Here is a 20,259-nt window from a genome sequence, read left to right on the forward strand (position 1 = left end):
CTCTGAGGCTGGGCATGTATGTTCTCCAGGATTGACAGCATAACCCTTTTGAAATTTAGTTCCTAAAACGTATAGCTTAGACTGTTCTTGAATTTGCAATCCTTCTGCCTCAGCTTCCTGAGGGTTGGGATTACAGATTTGTGCTACCACATCTAGTTAAAACATTTTTTCCCCTGCAATTATAGCACAGGACTCGTGAGTTGGCTCAGCTACCTTTAGCCAAACCTGAGGTCCTGAGTTTAATCCCTGGGACCCACATGGTGGTAGGAAAGAACTGACTTCTGAAAGTTGCCCTCTGACCTCTAACATGCATGCACACTGGGTTACACAAACAAATTAATTACGTAATGTAATTTTAAAAACTGTAATAATTTAGCTTTACTCATAACAAAACTTACCATCTTAGCCATTTGAATTTATTTATTTATGTGTATGGATGTTTACCTGCATGTATATCTGAGCACCACTACTATGTCCGATGCCTAGACAGACCAGAGCAAGGGATCTGATCCTCCATTACAGATGGTTGTAAGCAGCATGTGGGTACTGGGGATGAACCCCAGATCCTGTGGAAGAGCAGCCAATGATCTTAACCTCCCAGACATTTCTCCAGCCCCTATCTTAGCCATTTTTAAGTGGTCAGTTCACCAGTTTTAAGAACACCCAGACTGTCAACTGTAATTCCGCTGTCTCTCTGATTCCGGCTACTTGGGTTCGGAATACATGTGAACTCACATTCTTCGCTGTCTGACTGATTGTTTTACGTCTGTGCGTGGCCAGGCAGAACGGGGACAGAGGGCTTCCGACAGCAACGCCACTTCTCTCCATCCCCCCACTCAGCTCCAAGCCATTTCAGGGTTCTACTCAACGACCAAATGTTCCCATTCCCTTCATCACATCTCTCACTTGTCCTAAGAGAGTACCTGATGGCCTAGCTTGGGCCATGTGCTGTCCCATGGCAGGTGAGCCATCTCATTCAACAGTCCCACTCATGTGGCCCACCTAGTGCCACGTGCTCCTAAGTTTCCAGAGGAGGCGTTTTGCCTGCATGTATGAATAAGTACCACATGTGTGTGGTGCCCACCAAAGTCAAAAGAGGGCTTTCAGTCTGGACCTGAAGTTTACAGATGGTGGGGAGCTGCCATGTGGGTGCTGAGAATCAAATCCAGGTCCTGTGGAAGAGCAGCAAGTGTTCTTAACCACTGAGCCATCTCTCCAGCCCCGAATCAGATTGTTTGTTTAAGATTAAAAACGCTTGATTACCAGGCAGTGGTGGCACTAACCTTTAATCCAAGCACTGGGGAGACAGTTAGGCAGATCTCTGAATTGAGACTAGCCTGATTACCAAGGGCTTAGTCTACATCATCTTGACTAAATTCACCTAGTGCACATGAGAAAAAAAAAAAACCACTCTCTTAGTGGTTAGACGCCACACTAAGGCACACCACAACCTCAGCAACTGAGGCTTAGAGAAGCTGAGCATCCCAAAACCACAATGGGGTAGTAGGATTGCCTTTTAAGGCACCCCAAAGAGGCCAGACCTCTTACCAGACTCCCCCTACCTGCACTGTGGACTGTATCTTTCTGTCACCAGCTCTTCCGAGTATACCTTCCCTATCTCCCAACGTGTATGCCAACCAAATACCCCACAAAGATGCAATCTGTAGGTCACCAAAAATATCTGATCCCTCATGTGCTAACTTGATACTCAATCATTTTAAAGGGAGAGAGGAAAGAGTAAGACACATTATTTGAAAGCAAAAGAGGAAGGTGGAAGGGACAGGTTTCTGGTTATTTGTACCAGAGGCTCCTATAGCTCAGGCTGGCCTCAAACTCCCTGTGTACTGAACTGGAGCTTAGGATCCTTCTGCTTCTGCATCCCAAGTGCTGGACCAGGCTTGTACCACCCCACCCGTGTATGCGGTCCTGGGGATGGATCCCAGAGCAAAAACTGTTGGTAACTGAGTGACATCTCTATCTCAGGAAGGACAGGTTCCCATTCAAATACATCCTGACCTGCAGATATTTTCTTCCATCAGTGCATTTGATACCTGGACATCAAGGACTACAAATATTATGGGAGTGAATTCTAAACATGAAGATCAGTGCTACCAACAGATAGTTCAATATTAGGCAACATCAACTCCAGCTTGAAGACTCTCCTCTCTTCTTTCTTGAAGGCCCAGGAGAGGCACTTGGCTGGGTGGTAGGGGATGGGGCATGGATTAATTAAAGGTCCCCACCCTCATTATAAATCCTTTCATTATTTCTCCAGGAACAGGGAATAATCAATTCCTGTTGTACCTGAAACTGAAGTTTAGATTTGTGTCATCCCTGTGTGTGGTGGGAAGAAAAAATTGTGTGCTGGGCTGGTCATTGATTGTGAGAATGTATGTATGTATATCTTTTTTTTTTTTTCTTTTTTTTTTGGTTTTTTGAGACAGGGTTTCTCCGTGTTGCTGTGGAGGCTGTCCTGGAACTCGCTCTTATAGACCAGGCTGGTCTTGAACTCACAGAGATCCACCTGCCTCTGCCTCCAAAGTGCTGGGATTAAAGGGGTGCACCACCACCGCCCAACTGTGTGTGTGTGTCCTTTGTTAAGTGTAGTATGCAGATTGCATACTTCCAAAAGCAGATGGTTGGGTAACTGAGATATTGTTGGTTCATGTAGTGGATTATGTCAAATTGATGGGGTTGGAAGGATGGTTCATCGGGTAAGAGCTCTTGTTGCTCTTCCAGGGGGCCTGGGTTCGATTCCCGGCACCCACATGGACTGCAGTTCCAGGGGAACAGAAGCCCTTGCCTCACTTCTTCGGGCACAGGCATGCATGTGGTGCACATACGTACGAGAAGGCAAAGCATTTATACACATTAAAAACCATCTAAAAAGAAATGCCTAGGGCATTAGTGAGGCACAGTGCTGAGTGGTGCGTCTGTGAAGAAACATCCAGGAAGGGAATGCCCACACTGAATGTGGCTGGCATCAGTACATGGGCTGGGGTCCTTGAGTAAGCAGGGGAAAGGAGAAACCCAGATGAGGGATATGATAGTCCCTTTTCTCTGCTTTCTGGTCCACTGGAATATGAGCAAGCAGTCTCACATTCCCCCTGCCACGTCTTCCCCACCTGAGCAGACTACATAGTCAGAACACAAACCAAAGTCAACCAGGTACCCGCCAGGTACTCCCTGCTCTAACTGTCTAAGCCTGCCTTTCATGATGTGATCTTAAAGCACAGTCCCGTCTGCAAACAGCTGCAGCAGAGCTGGCAACGCTGCATGCTGTGATGCTCTCCAAGCATCAGGAAGAAATTAACACATATTAAAAGGGAAATCTTTGAAGGCTCGGAGCCGCCATTCTCCCAGAAAATCTTAGCCTCATAGCACTTGGAGACAACAAATAAAAACCAGTGCAAAGGAATGGATTGGGCCCATGTGCCTTCAGGAGGCCAAGTGCAATCAGAGCGAATTAAAACCATCTGCTTGAGTAGATTAGCTGTTTTAACACCCATTCTTGGGCCTTAGAAGCAAAGCCAGCCTCACGCTGGCAGATAACTGATAGCATCATATGTAACTTTTAGACTTGGCTGTGAAATTTGGCCCAGTGTTTGTGTTTTGTCAGACCTATAAAGGTGGGAGAGGATTCCTGATGGGATGGTCTGAGATCTAGCTCAGTGACTTACAGGTTGTGTGACCTTGGACAAGCTAGCCATTGTGTCCCGTGGACAGTCAACTTTACAATGAAGAAAACCCTGTTTGTCTGCTCCGTTTGCCCCCTAGGGAGCCGTGAAGCTCCAATGAGATGGGAGCTGGAAACTGTGAAAGTTATACTAATGGCCAGAGCAAGTGGGTTCACCGATAGAATCCCTTCTGCCTCATTATCAAATCTCTACTGAATATGCATACTGTGGATTTCACTTAACCCTTATTCTTGCAACCAGACCCTTTGAAAGTATGGTTTTTAGAACTGAAATTACAATATGTTTAGTTGGCCTACTCATCCCCCTATGACAGGATATTTATTTCTGAGGTAAGGAAACAAATAAAATAATAAAGAAAAGGACACACACACACACACACACAATTCCAAACCCAACCTGGGCTGTGTGAGCCCTGTCACAAACAAATAAACAAAAACAAACATCAAACATTAAGGCCACAATTTTTCTATCTTCTGTTCTATCTTCTTCTGGAAAGTGAAAGTGTCAAGTTCAAGTTGCTGCCCAAGTCACACTGGTCCAACTTGGGCTTGTATGTGCTGGGCTGACAAAATGTATTTAGCAAATATTTACAAGGGGTGAAAAGGAAGACATCGTCTAAATAGTTCTTTTTTCCTACTAAGTTTCTGGAGTCCCAGAATTGGAAACACTGTGTTCCCCACATTTCAGCCAACCCGAGATACTGCTGCTTCTGAGACAGTTAAAATATCACACAGTGCTGCTTTTGTAGATGTTATGTAGGAAAGTAGGATAGGAGACACAGTGGGCGTTTTACAAAAGTAAAGCTTTGATTGGCTAGATCAGCAGCCCTCCAACCTGTCTCGTGGTCAGCCACAGCTCCTTACAGTCATGCATGTTATAGGACCATGTTTCTGTGTGGCCCGAAGGGGGGACATTCATTCTGCTTTGCTTGCAGATACAGTGACATAAATTATAAGTGTGGACCACAAAATACTGGGCAAAACAAAAGCTGTCAGCTCCATGGTTTAATGGGAGGCCTGGAGGACTAGAAATACTGACAGTGCCTGCCACATCCTCTGCGTCTCCTTGCCTCTTGTTGTTATTACACTACATGCTTGATTTGCAGTCTGTGCTATTGTTATCGGGTTGTTCTACTTCAGGTAAAGCAGTTGGACAGCAAGTGCCCTCGTTGGGGGAAATGTGGACAGGTGTGTGTGATGACAACACATTAACTCCTGGGCTAGAGATGATGTTTATATGATGAAATGGGAATTTTCAGACTCCTTTTGAGCAGAAGGAGAGCTAGAAATAAAGCTATGTGTGGCAATCGATTTTTTTAGTGAAGGGGGGAGGCAGCCTTTCCATTTAGAATGTTCTTGTTCTTTCATTCTACTGTTTGGGCAAGAAAAACTCTTATTTTTAGTTGTTTGTTATTGTTGTCATTTGTTTTTGGTTTTTGGACAGTCTTACGTAGCCAAGGCTGACCTTGAACTTCTAATCCTCAAACTGAGAGCACTGAGGATGTTGTACAAGCACTCTGAATTACTCGGCCAGCCTTAGCTTGTTCTTTCCCCTGATAGAACGTTATGTATACACAACAGCAAAGAGAATCACATACATACACAAATGTACTTCTAAAGGACTAGCCCACAGCCATATAGGGGCCAAAAATGATCCAAGTTATTGTAATTCTCCTAGGTGCCTTGTAATCTTTGGGTACCATGATGCCTTGCTCCTTGCCTGGGTCCTTAGGCCATTACTATAATAATCGGTGTCAGTAGCCCTCATACTGGGCAGGAAACTCTCGATGTTTAACCACGGATGATGGACCTTCTGACTACCACTGTTTCCCTTGCAGTCAGAGTACCACTATGAGTACACAGCGTGTGACAGCACAGGTTCCAGGTGGAGGGTCGCCGTGCCGCACACCCCGGGCCTATGCACCAGCCTCCCTGATCCTGTCAAGGGCACCGAGTGCTGTAAGCAACCTTCCAGTCCCAGGGTCTCCCAGGGTCTCCCTGACACTTAGGCCTGACCTCTAACTCAAGCCCCTAGCTATCCAAGCCAGGCTCTTCCTAATGGGACAGATGCCAGATCTTTCCCCCAGTTAGTTCCACCTTCTGGAATGTGGTGCTGAAATCTCATTTAGCCAGGTGTGGTAGGTAGCAAAGCCCACACTTAGGAGGTAGAGGCAGGTGGATCTCTGTGAGATAGAGGTCAGCCTGCCTACATACTGAGCTCAAGGACAGCCAGGGCTACACAGACAGAAACCCTGTCTAGAAAAAACAAAAACAAAAACAAAAACAAAAAAAAATCAAAACAAAAACAAAAAAAAATTTTTTTTTAATTACACACACACACCCTTCATTTTTCTTCTCTGCCTGTCTGTGCATTTCTCTCTGATCTGCACCTATGAGCCTCAGCAGCCTTCAGGCAATATTGCAATTTGTTTTTGATTTTGAAAAGGAAGCTGAAGAAAATGAACTTGAGCAAATCCAGGCTGTTTAAATGCACTGGACATCACTTCCGGGAGCAAGAACCTTGCAGTGTGACCCGGCTGTGGCTTGCAGCTCCCATCCCACCTCTATGACTCCTTACAGCTTTCTCTCCCCTGTGCCCTGTTCTTTTAGGGATGCAGAGGGAATAACAATAAATGCCAGGGGCTAGAGACCAGGGCCCATTGAAAGAGTTGCAAAGGAGATTAAGGACATTCAAATTCCAACCTCAGCTTAGCACAGTATCTGTTTTTCTTTTCTTCTCTTTTCGTCCTTTCTTCTCTCCCTTCCTCCCTTTCTCCATCCCTCCCCTCTCTTTCTTTCTTTCTTCCTTTCTTCCTTCCTTCTTTCCTTCCTCTCTCTCTCTCTCTCTCTCTCTCTCTCTCTCTCTCTCTCTCTCTCTATCTCTCTCTCTTTCTCTTTCCACAGGTCTATAAATTATGAGGCTGGCCTTGAACTCCTATCTTTCCTTTACAAGTGGTAGGATTACTGGCTAGTGCCTCCTTGCCTGTCTTTCAAATATTTTTTTTTCTTTGTAAAAAATGTTGGCTTATTGAGACACAACTAGGTTGTTTCATTTTTATTAATTGAGAAAGGATCTCTGTATAGCCTGGGCTGGCCTAGAACTTGCCCTATGGAAAAGGCTGATCTTGAACTTAGAACAATTCTTCTGCCTCCAAAGATACCACTTCTTACAGATCATAAGTCCCATCCCTTATTAGGCAAATTTCAGGGCTGCTCAAATCTTTGCGACACTCTTTTTTTTTTTTTTTTTTTTTAAAGACATGATTTCTTTGGCTATCCTAGAACTCAGAGATCCACCTACCTCTGCCCCACGAGTGCTGGGATTAAAGATGTACACCCCAACCCCTGGTTCCTGGCAACTCTTAACTACTCACATTTTGGGGCATTTAGATTCTGAAAAAAAAGTTCTTAGTGACAGTCTCTCCACAGTCTCCATGGCAACCACAAATCTGCCTTATGTCTCTATGACTTTACTCTTGTGGTCATTCCATGTAAATATCACCATACAAGATGTTCCTTAGCCCTAAGTTATAGTGGTCCAGACCCCTAGATTCTGACCCTGAAGTCCCCAATTTAGTTGCCCCCAGCCCCATCATTCCTCCAGAGACCACGGTGACCTCAGCACCCTTCCCTCGTTCTTGCCTGCTTTCCAGCTTTCTCTTGCAATGCCGGAGAGTTTTTGGATATGAAGGACCAGTCCTGTAAGCCCTGCGCCGAGGGCCGATACTCGCTTGGCACTGGCATCCGGTTTGATGAGTGGGATGAGCTGCCTCATGGCTTTGCCAGCCTCTCAGCCAACTTGGAAGTCGATGACAGCATCTCTGAGTCCACGGAGAACTGCACTTCGTGAGTCTGGGAGCTGGCACACAAGCCACAAGTGATGTGGGTGGGGTAGGGGACTCCTGAAATGTGACTGCTCCCTTGACCCATGTTGTTTTGGGTTTGGAGGGGTCATGAATGAGATCTTTTAACCCCATGTCTTAGTTACTTTTCTATTGGTGTAAAGAGACACGATGGCCAAAGCAACTTATAAGAGCAAGCATTTAATTGGGAGCTTGGTTACAGTTTCAGAGGGAGAGTGTATGCAGCAGGCAAGGCAAGCTTAGCCCTGGAGCTGGAGCTGAGATCTTACATCTAGTCCACTAGCAGGTGACTGGGCCTTGTGTGGGCTTTTGAAACCTCTTCCAACAGGGCCACACCTCCTAGTCGTTCTCAAACAGTTCCACCAAGTAGGGACCAAGGACTCAGTCATATGAGTCTATGAGGGCCAGTCTCATTTGAACTATCACATCCCGGTAACTAAGAATTTCCAGCTCAGAAGAAGACCTTTGCCAGCCATTGAAAAGCTCAGTGTCCCTCCCCACTCAATATTTATTCCAGATGTGCATTTTAGGGACCCGGCCCTGTGCTGGATGTTCTACACAGAAGGCTTTTCTTAAACCCACACAGAAGCCCAGTGAAACTGGCATTGTGATTTCCATTGCAGAGTGGAAAACTGGAGGCCCAGTGAGCATTCCATTTCAGTTTTCTAGCTCAAAACTGGTGAGACTGGTACTCAGACATAGTCCCAAGCTTTCTACTGCTGCCCACTGCCACCTTCAAGTCACATTATTATGTGACTCCAGGGAGGAAAACATCAGGATAAAAAATTCTGAAAAGCAATTCTGACAATAAATTTAAGAGGAAAGCAAATGTTCTTTTACATCAATGCAAGCAAATGGACTAAAAGGACTAAAGAATTGTATTACACTTGGATTTCTCATTTCAAAGTTTGTTTTCATGGTGCTGGGGCTTGAACCTAGGGCCTCACCCATGCTTGCTCACATTCCTATGCTCGAGTCTCTCAGAAGGACCAGTGTTTGAACCACACAGCAGACATTCAATCATCCAATTATAGTTTGTTTGTTTGCTTTTGAGAAAGTGTTTCGCTAAAACCCTGGCTGACTCATTATGTAGACCAGGCTGGTCTGGAAATTTGCAGTGATCCACCTGCCTCTGCCTCCCTCCCAAGTGCTGGGATTAAAGGCGTGTGTCACCATGCCCAGCCAATCATCCAATTTTAATATTACTTTAGAGTGCAGGTTTACATATCATAGTCATTATCACAAAAACTTGGGTCAGGGACAGATATAGAGCTAGATTGGGTCAGGGACAGATATAGAGCTAGAGAAGATGCAAGTGCAACCAAGCTCCCATCCTGTGGGAACCCTAATATCAAATGTCATTTGACCTGGGACAAGATGCAGATCATCAATTTATCCACTCCATCACTTCCCAACCCAGGAAGAGGAAGAGTCCCACCTTTCTCTGGGGACTACAATGAGAGGGTTAGAAATCATTATCTCTCATTGAGAGATATGTGCGTAGATTAATAACAGTTTGTGCTTTCAAGACACAGATCATCATGGAACCTGGATCTTAAGGCACCCAGAAATGTCCCTAGGAGGGAGAGAGGGTTTCTCCTAGGTAGAAGTGGCCACCTGGAGAGGTTTTGAAAGTCAGCAATTGAGCTGATACTGTGAACCCAACTCTTTGGCTTTCCTGTATGTAGTCCCATTACCTCTCCTTTAGCTGGACCAGCATCCCTCTGTCCGATCCACCTTGCAACATCCCAGCTGCTCTTCTGCTTCTCCTCCCTGCCTCCTACAGACCATGCATGTGACTCCATCCAGCAGCTAGAATGATGACACACATCTAAACCAGTAGTTTCCTGCTCAGAACTCTGGGTTGAAGCAACCCACTGCTCTTGGGATAAGATCCAATACCTTCCCACAGCCCAAGGGTCTGCTGTTCTGCTTTGCTTTCTGCAGAGTAGAACATTTTGCCTGTATTTCTCATATTTGTTGGTGCCATGCTGCAGCCACACCAGCTGCCATGATGCTTTCCTCCTGGAACCTTTGAGTAGTTCTTCTGTGGGCCTGTCCCCAGTTGTCTTACTTGGCTCTTATGTCTCACTTCCTCAAAGAAACAATCCCTGAACTGGGAGACTCTGGTGTCACCTTGTCATTCTTGTTATCATGCTTAGCACAGCTAGTCCTATGTTATTAATTGTATTAGTTAAATTTCTGTTCCCTCAAGTAGGAACAAAACACAGTCCCTAAGCAGGAGAAGACAGAGTGTGTCTTGGTCTTTGCTGGGTCTCCAGCATCTAACATATCATTTGCCACAAAACTGACAAAGAACTAATCATGGGGAAGAGGACAGACAAACTGAACAGTCTCCATGTCTGTCAGGATGCCCAAGGTTTTAAGAGAAATAGTCTGTCCTCAGAGACCAAGGTCTTAAGAGGAACCAGAGTTAAGAGAATGTGTTTAATCTAGTTCAGTTTCTGTTTCTGTGATAAAATGTCTGGACAAAAAGAAACCTGTGGGAGGGTGTGGAGATGAGAGAGACACATGTTTGTTTGTACTCACAACTTCAGGTTACTGTCTATCACTGAGAAGCAAGGTGATAGAACTTGAAACATTCACAGTCAAGAGGAGAGAAAAACAAACACATACATGCTTGCTTGTTTATGCTTATGCTTAGCTAGCTTTCTTCACTCCTACACAGTGCAGGGCCCACAGCCTAGGGAACAGTGCTGTTCACAATGATCCGGTCCTTCTCCATCAATAAACAATCATTCCCTATAGACACGCCTGAGGATCAACCTGATCTAGACACACTTCCTCATTAGGACTCACTACCTGGGAGCTGGAGAGATAATCAGTGGTTAAGAGCTCTGGCTGTTCTTTCAGAAGACTGTGTTAAACTCTCAGTGCTCACGTGTGGCTCACAACCATCTGTAATGTTTGTTCTAGGGAATCTAGTGCCCTCCCTGATTTCTGCAGGCACCAGGCATGCATGTGCTACATAGACATACATGCAGGCAAAACACCCATACACATAAAATAAAAATAAATACATCTAAAAGACTTTTAAGAAGAAAACAAAGGCTTAGAATGTGTGGTTTAGTGGTTGTACACACGCCTGCACATTCAAGGCCTTGGATCCAATTCCAGATCCCTAGCACTGATCAAGGGGTCTAGGAGAAGAATCTAGAATGATGTCTCTGGCACTAGAAATCAAACAAACATGTTATTACTGAATATAAAGTGCCTTCACCAGGGACAACACTATCAACAGCGGAACTGTGATGCACTTTGCAAATATAACCCACTTATAGCCTTCTTTTAATTATTCATCAAACTTCAAGAGTTATTTATAGCTGACACCATGGAATACATCAGCATTAACTGTCTCTCTCAACAAGGGAATCGACACTGTTAACTGGGTCATTTTTGAAGAATTTGGTTTCTTTCCATTTTGATAATAATACTGACTGTTGCTGGGTAGTGGTGGTGCACACTTTAATCCCAGCACTCAGGAGGCAGAGGCAGGAGAATTTCTGTGAGTTCAAGGCCAGCCTGGTCTACAGAGTGGGTTCCAGGATAGTTAGGGATACACAGAGAAATCCTGTCTCAAAAAAACAAAACAAAACAAGATGACTGTTGAGCTTGTAAGGCTGTGTGGTTTGGGCAGACATGGGGGGGAGCTGTGTACAACTTAAGATTCTTTCAAAGGCCATTGTTAAGCAGCTGGGAGTCTTGGACTAGTCTCAGGCAAAGCAGAAACAGCAGAATTGTCTCAATTCACCCTTTTCTCACATTGTTTGATCCCCTGTGGTCCCTGAGTGTCAGGCCCAGAGCTGGAGACTGAGGAATGGATTATTATGCAAGACAAGATTGGCCTCTGTCCCTCAGAATCCACAGTGTAGCCAGGAAGACAAATAAATGAAGAATTAAAGTATGGCCAGAAGAAGACACCAGATTGTAAGAAAGCTTCAGAAAACACCAGTAATCAAGGAATTAAGATTTAGAGCCCAACTCGACGCTAAATTTCCCGCTACATCAGATGGCGGCGACACTCCCCACCACCTTGTTCGGCAATACTCTCCCACCACATCATCTGGCAGACATAAAGTCTTCAGTTCCAGATTTGTAGAGGATGTGGAGCAACAGCGACACTTACACCTCCAGCTGGTGTAACTGACACACGTTTTGGGGAACAGGGTGGCAGTAAAGCTGGGAGTTTGCATACCAAATGAACCAGCAACTGCCCCAAGTACCCCATCAGACGTGCCCGAGGACACCGAGACAAGAGTGTTCACAGCAGACTGTGAACACCAGTGAAACCTGGCAGCACTCTAAGTGTCCAGCAGTCTGAATAGATGTGGTAAACCAAGCTATAACCACATAAAGAGTATTAGACAGCAGTAAAGATCAAAGGAAGGGCTGGAGTGTGGCTCAATGAAAGAGCACATACATAGGGTAGATTAGACCCTGGGTTCTATCTCCACTACACACACACACACACACACACACACACACACACACACACACAGAGAGAGAGAGAGAGAGAGAGAGAGAGAGAGAGAGAGAGAGAGAGAGCTATATTTGTGAGTTTGGATGAATCCCACAGCATTATATACAAGCCTCCCTCCCAACTAAGTTTTAGAAAATTAAGTATGATACCATTTTCATGGCATTTAAAAACATGCCAAATGCATGTAGTAGTGTGTTGCCTAGAGATACATACAAAGAACTTGGTGAGGACATTAAGTACCGGTTTCAAGTACACCACCCCTCTTGGTAGTTGGAGAGAGAAATGCTGTAAGAAAGGGGAGGCGCTGGTGAAGGCACATGGTGCTTCTGCGGTGCTTGACTGCTTTGCTTTGCTTTTAATAATCTGTACTTAGTCTTGGACAATTTTATATATATATATAACGTATTTTGAACACATCCATCACCCGTGCCCTCTCCTTAAGCCCTTCCCACTCCCTTTGGAACATCTCTTATTCCCAACATGCTGTGAGATAAATATTTATCTACCTCTATCTCTATAAGACTCAGTTGTTTTTTGTTTGTTTGTTTGTTTGTTTTTGAGACATGGTTTCTCTGTGTTGCTTTGGAGCCTGTTCTGAAACTCACCCTGTAGACCAAGCTGGCTTCGAACTCACAGAGATACGCTGCCTGCCTCTGTCTCCCAACTGCTGGGATTGAAGATGTGTGCCTGACCTCTATGGCTGGTTAATGTGGCTAGCTTTGCACTCTGATCTTCAGGTAAACTTTATTTGTTATATCATAAACAAAATATTACCATAGGAGTATGCCTCTATTACCCAGCTTTTTTTTTTTTTTTTTTTTTTTTTTCCTTTTTTTGGACTTCTTAACATTAAGTAGCATTTATTTAATTATTTAACATGTAAATTTATTTATTTGTTTGTTTTTTTATTATAAGGCTGGAGGAAGAATTAACCAAAAAGGAGCAGGAAAAAAACTTGTTCAAGGAAGAAGGCAAGCCCAGGGGTAGAGAAAGTTTGGCCTGGGAATTGAGAGAAATTCCATAGGTTTGCAATATAAAGCGTGGGCCAGGATTGTGACCCCAATCCCAAGAGCAACAGGGAATCCTCACCGGGTTTGGAGCACTGAAGTGATTTGGTCATGTTTTCCTTCTAGACGTTTCCAACCATGGTGTGGAGAGGGATTAGAGGATGCAGGGCCAGACGTGAAGTAAAGGCTATTCAAGAGATAATGCTGTAGGGAGTGAGGAGGAGCCACTGAACTAGTAGATAGTGGGCTGGAAGAGATGCCACAAGACTGAGCATCTCTGGTTCTCCTGCCATCCCCTTCTGAGAAAAGTAGTATACATGTAGCATTGTAAAGTGGCTGCTTCTGGAAAAACAAGTGGGATTTTGTTTTTCCAGATGGATGTGGATGGACTTCTAGGTTCTCCAGGATATGTTTGTTTATGGATTTTGACAGCTTTGGGATTAAGCAGGTTTCAATTTGACTTGTCACTTGAAGACTTTGTGGTATTGGCCATGGTACTCTCCAAGTCTCAATCTTCTCATCTATTACATGGAAAAAAAATAGTTCTTCCTATTACCGATGAATATAAATTGTGAATATGAAGTATGCAGCTCATAGCTGGTTGATGTAAAGCTTCCCATGCCCAACTATACCTGCCATCCACCTCCAGCCCAGCTTTATGGAGCATGGAGGCACACCCAGCTAGCTTCACTGTCTTCCTCTTGTTGGCTGTGCCTTAGGCACCTTCGTCTACTTAGAGCATCTGTTGTTGCTACTCTTACCTGAGCATGTTCATGTCTTTATTAGTTACTGTTCTATCCTGTGAAGAGACACTATTGATGTTTAATAAGGACCAGGAGAAACAAATAGGCCGAATAGATGTTTATTCAGGGAGAAATAATTTACAACATAGACAGATGAACACCAGCAGGTTCCTGGTCCCAAGGATGCCTCAGGATGTACTCCTGTCCCCATGCTGCACGCAAGAGAGCTCTCCGAGACCCTTCCTCAGACTTAGTTCCCCCAGGTCACATCCAGCCCTGGCTCCACCCTTAATGGGCTTGGTCTATGCTACAGGTGCAGACAAGGTGAATATCTCATTACAATTCCCCTTTTAATCTAAAGAAAAGATTTGGCCTAGAAACAAAAACTATACAAAACAGTGAATAACAAGTGTGCTCTAAGAAAAGGAAAATCGAGAACATACAAACTTAAGACCTAACTATCTAGTCCTAGAGTGAAGTCGAAACGGGGTTTACAATAGAGTTGTCCTAAGCTGGAAAGCTTAAGTCTAGTACCTAATATATATAACTAGGAAGAGAAAATAATAGTTGTGATAATTTAATCTTCAACCTCATCAAACACCTGAAAAGGAAAATAACAATACTAGGGTAGGCAGGAAGTGTGGATGGGCAACTTCCAAAAGGTGCAGCAAGGACAGAAACAGCAGGCTACCTGGACAGTCACCCAAGGTCTCACAGCAACACTGGTACAACCAGTTTTGGCTAAGGCCTAGAGTACCTGACAGACAACAACAAAAGCAGGGAGGTAAAAAGGCTGTCTTACCTTGACTTGGCAGGGTTCAGATGTCTTCTATGTTGGTCTCCTGCAAGCACATAGGACCGCACGTCCAAATCAGTGGTTGAGGTGGGGGCAGTTCTTTGCCCAAGAGGCCGTAGCTGAAGCAAGGATGGACTCCGGAAGGAGCGACAACAGTGTCCAACACTTTTCAGGAAGGTGCATGGTGCTGTCAGGAGCAATAGTGTCTCATGTCAACAGAGTACTAGTATTAAAACATTTAAATGCCATGTTCTGCAGGTCTATGAAGTCTTTGAAGATTAAGTATCTATTTCTGACTAATCTCATAGGTATAGGAAACATGAGTGAAGGTAATCTGTAATACTCAGGAACCTAGCTATAACACTAATTGAAACTTCCCTGAGTAAAGCAGGGATAAATACCTAAGCAATATAACGATGTGCGTATATATACATGTAAATCCCTAAAGCAGAGGTGGAGTAGAAATGTCTACACCAGAGATAGAACTATAAAGTGCAGCATGATAAAAATATCCTAAATTGTATCAATATACAAAATTGTCTTGAACATAAGTAAAAGTATACATACATAGAATATGGTAAGGCTGTTGTGCAAAAACATCATAATTGGAAAGATTTTCACAATATGACAAAATATACAGTTTATATACTTAATTTTACATAGGTTACCACATATAAGAATCTATAACCATGTAAGCTGTATGATACTAATATCTCACTATTACTAAAATAATTCACAAGAAGATAGGCTAATCTACCCATATCCCATCTAAACCATATCTTTCCCAATCATACCCTATCCTTGTCTAAAAGAGATACCCGAGTCTAAGCATCACCTTCCATACCCAACCATAAGAAGATGAATATTATCCCTAAATGCCTAGAGTAGGGAAAGGGGGCATCATTATCTTACGATTACTTCCTGCTGAAATGGGATGATGATTGCTCCATGGGATCTTATAGGAAGAAAATTTTTAGCAACAAAATTTTGACAGGACTGACTGTAACATATGTAGCTAGTCACTGTGTGGCAGGAAATGCTTGACTGGAGTTCTATCTGAAATTCTGGCCAGGGTGTAATAAGTAAGTGCACCATTACAGCTAGCTAGTCAGGAGTTGTCTCAAGCAAAACAGTCTCAAACCAGTTTTAGGGTGATGTTTGTAGTCTAGATGCATCAGGTTGAGTCAAATGGAAACAATGACGTGGGGCCCCATCTTCTTTCCAGAGAGTTCAAAGATTGCGGTTAGGAATTGTTATTATTCCTCATGGAAAACTTAAACATCAATATCAAAGTAAAAATTTCAAGTTTTAAGGTATGCATATAGGTAAAGGCAACAATAGGCATTAAAATGTATCTGAGAAAATTAGGATTTCAGAGAGAAAATTGCATAATCAAATGAGTCCCCAGATTTTGTTTTCTTCTGCCTTACACCAATTGGCTTCTTGATATAAGGCAGAAACTGTGAATTTAATCTTAACAACATGCTTGGATTTAGAGAAGGAAAGCCAAATCCAACTTCAAAGCCAGCATTGGTTTACATGAATTGGGACTAGAAGAATACTAGATAGTAAACTTCTGACACCAAGATAAAAGAGAAAGATTTCTGTATAGAAATAGTTTATTAGAATTAAATATTTTTTTTTTTTTACCATAAATCAGATTCCTCTTCATTAAGTGATTCTTTCTGGAGAGCTATCTTCTGTTCTGTAGGTAGTACATGTTTAGTGTCTCTTGGCTGTTTGAAGATGGGCATTTTCTGTTTTTCTGTAAGGACAAGAAAAGAACACTTCCCATACCTTTGAGAGGTCGCCACACATTTCATGGGACCCAATTTGTTGGATGATTTGTCATTTCTCTTCATTAAGATTTTCCTCTTCTTCAACTCTGATCTTGATCAACTTAGATAATATGCATAGCTTTTCTTCCCCTGTAGATACAAATGCGAAATCCCTACCCCAACGTAACACATATCCTGGTTTCCATTCTGAGGTCAATACATCCTTGAAGTATACCGGCTGATTTAGTTTAGAAGCTTTTTCTATTGTCCAATGTCTTTCTGCAGCTGTTTTTCCTTTCTCATTAGCATTAAGAAAGTTTAATGTTAATAAAGTATTATGTAATCTGTGTTTGGGTGTCTTGGTTTCTCTTGCCTATTTATGGAGCATTTCCTTTAAAGTATGATTGGATCTTTCAACTACTGCTTGTCCTGTAGGATTGTGTGGTATACCAGTTATCTGTTTTATGTTATAATACTTAAAAAACTGTTTCAATTTGCTGAAACATGTGCCGGAGCATTGTCAGTTTTTATTTGTGCATGTATGCCCATAATGACCAATAACTCTAATAGGTGTGTGATTAACAGAATCAGCCTTTTCAGAGATCAGAGCAGTAGCCCATTGAAACCTTGAAAATGCATCTATAGTGTGGTGCACGTATTTTAATTTTCCAAATTTTGCAAATTGAAACACATCCATTTGCCATATTTCATTTCTATTTATACCTTTAGGGTTACTGCCTTTTGGTAAAGGAGTTTGGTTATAGAATGAGCAAGTAGGACATTTCCTTACTATTTCCTTAGCTTGTTGCCAAATGATAGAAAAACCCTTTTGTTTAAACATTTGCTGTTCATGTGGTGTTTCTTATGAAACTCTGAGGCTTCTAGAACACTTCCTATTAATAACCAATCAATTTCATCATTGCCTTGTACTAGGGGACCTGGCAGACCCATATGGGATCTGATGTGTGTTATGTATATAGGATGAGTCCTATTTCTGATAGTATCTTGTAACTGTATAAACAATGAAGTTAATTCTGTATCATTGGGAATAAATTCTGCAGTCTCAATGTGTAAGACTACTCTCTCTGCATATTGAGAGTCAGTAACTATATTGAAGGATTCTGTAAAATCCATACGTATCTTGAGAATGGCATACAATTCTGCCTTTTGTACAGAATTGTAAGGGCTTTGAACTACTTTACTTATTTTTCCTGATTTATATCTTGCCTTACCAGATTTGTTTGCATCAGTGTAGAATGTAGGAACTCCAGAGATAGGTTGGTGTCTTACAATGGTGGGAGGATCCAAATTTGATTCTTTCACTTTTGGGATAATTGTTGCTAATCATTCCCAAAGAATTACGGCATGCTCTCTGCCAATATGCATTTTCTTTCCATAAAGAGGAAATTTTCTCATTAGTTAAAGGTACTATAATTTCTGCTGGGTCCCTTCCTGTCAGTTGATGAAGTCTTAATTTACCTTTTATAATCAAGTCAGAGATCTTTTCTATATATATGTTTTCAGTTTTTTATTCTGTTTATGTGGTAGGAATATCCATTCTAATATGATATCTTCCCTGTACATCAAAATCCTTGAAGGATATTCTCTAGATGGTAATATAACCAGAATAGAGTCTAGTTTTGGATCCACATGGTCCACATGTGCTTCTGCTATCCTCTTCTCTACCCATTCTAATTCCTTTTCAGCTTCAGCTGATAGTATTCATGGACTATTCAAGTCCTTTTCCCCTTTCAGGGTCATTTTCAAGTTTTTCAAATCATGCCCTTCTACTCCAATAATGGTTTGTAGTTGAGAAATCTCTCCTAGTCATTTTTGAAGATCATTAAGAGTCTGGTAGTGATCTTTCCTGATCTGTACTTTTTGTGGTCTAATTTTCTGTAGACCTATTTTATATCCTAAGTAGTTGATAGACTCTCCTTTTTGTATTTTTTTTTTCAGGTGCAATTTGTAATCCCCAACGAGGTAAAACTTCCTTTATTTTCTCAAACATGTTTTCTAATATTTCTACTTTAGAACCAGCTAACACTCTATCACCCATGTAATGGTAGATTATGAATTGTGGAAACTGTTTATGAATTATTTCCAATGGTTTTTGTACAAAATATTGGCACAGGGTGGGGCTATTTAGCATTCCCTGTGGCAAAACCTTCCATTGATATCTCTTCACCGGTTGAGAATTATTGTAATTAGGTACCGTGAAGGTAATTTTCTCTTTATCTTGTTCTTATAAAGGTATAGTGAAGAAGCAGTCCTTTAAATCAATAACTATAATAGGCCATTCTTTAGGTATCAAAGAAAGTAAGGACATTCCAGGCTGTATAGAACCCATTGGCTGAATAACTTTATTGATGGCTCTCAGGTCTGTAAGCATTCTCCATTTACCAGATTTCTTTTTGATAACAAATACAGGAGAGTTCCAAGGGCTGGTAGATTCCTCGATATGTCCAGCATTTAGCTGTTCCTGAACCAGGTTTTCTAAAGCCTCTAACTTCTCAGAGGTCATTGGCCATTGTCCTACCCAGACAGGTTCATCTGTTAGCCATTTTAAGAGTAGGGCTTTTGGTTCCTCTGTTGGTTGGGCACTTGTATTATGTTTTTGTACAGCCTGGACATTTAGTGTCTATCTTGTATAGTATTTTATAATACTTTTTCCACAATCATAAGGTCATTTATGGTTCATATCTACTACTGGAGGAATGTTAATCTGTGCCTTCCATTGCTGTAATAGATCATGACCCCATATTGCTATATCAGCCACATATGGGCTCAACCTTCCTCTCTGTCCTTCTGGTCCTATACATTCAATCCATCTCATGCTCTGTTTTACCTGAGACAGGGTTCCAATCCCTAAGAATTGAACATTTACCTCTTACAGGGGCCATCTTGGAGGCCAAGATTTATGATGGTTACGTCAGCCCCTGTGTCAAGTATCCCCCCAAACAGTCTGTTATTCATCTTAACTATCAATCTAGGCCTATGACTGTTTATAGAGGTTTGCCAAAATATACTTTTTTTTTTGTTTCCTTCTTTCACATTTGATTCAACTTCCATCACTAGTGTGTCATCCAGAGCAGTATGAGTTTTTACAATAGACACTGGATTTTCTAATCGTCCTGTGGGAAATTGTCCTCCACTGTGACTGGGAATGTCCGGACCACCTTTGACATGGGAGCCTTTAAGAGGCCCCCCAAGGGGTTTCCCAATTGTAAAGGGTTTCCTTACTGGTCTCTGGTTGATCTACATTCATTGGTCCAGTGTCAGCCTACATAACCCAGAAGGCTGAGGGTTTCTGTTCGATTCATTCCTGGGAGTGTTATTTCTAGAAATGATTTGCCTACAGTTTCTTTTTAGATGATCTATCCTACCATAGTTAAAACATCTGACATTTTGATATCTTTTCAAACCTTCTGACACCAGATATTGATGTTTAATAAGGATCAGGAGAAACAAATAGGCCGAATAGATGTTTATTCAGGGAGAAATAACTTACAACATAGACAGATGAACATCAGCAGGTTCCTGGTCCCAAGGATGCCTCAGGATGTACTCCTGTCCCCGTGCTGCACGCAAAAGAGCTCTCTGAGCCCCCTCCTCAGACTTAGTTCCCCCCTGGTCACGTCCAGCCCTGTCTCCACCCCCCAATGGGTGTGGTCTATGCTATAGGTGTGGACAAGGTGAATATCTCACTACAAGACACCACGACCAAGGCAAATCTTAAAAGAAGACATTTAACTGGGGGCTTGTTTAGTCCATGGCCATCATAGTGGGAAGCAGACATGGCCTGGAGCTATTGCTGAGAGCTTTACATCCTGATCCATAGGCAGAGAGAGGGAGAGGGAGGGGGAAGAGGAGA

At 42.6% G+C, this 20,259-nt stretch overlaps 1 protein-coding gene across 2 annotated transcripts in view; it reads left to right on the plus strand.

Annotated features, from left to right (window-relative positions):
* The window catches only part of Elapor1 (endosome-lysosome associated apoptosis and autophagy regulator 1), an 80,045-nt gene that overhangs the window by 31,193 nt on the left and 28,593 nt on the right, over nt 1-20,259 (plus strand). For both annotated transcript variants that reach the window (XM_051177709.1, XM_051177708.1), the window contains exons 2-3: nt 5,536-5,656; nt 7,351-7,543. In XM_051177709.1, coding sequence (XP_051033666.1) covers nt 5,536-5,656; nt 7,351-7,543 — 314 coding nt within the window. The remainder of the gene's footprint in view (nt 1-5,535; nt 5,657-7,350; nt 7,544-20,259) is intronic.

The sequence above is a fragment of the Phodopus roborovskii genome, unplaced genomic scaffold, assembly GCF_943737965.1.
Source record: "Phodopus roborovskii unplaced genomic scaffold, PHOROB, whole genome shotgun sequence".
Lineage (NCBI taxonomy): Eukaryota > Metazoa > Chordata > Mammalia > Rodentia > Cricetidae > Phodopus > Phodopus roborovskii.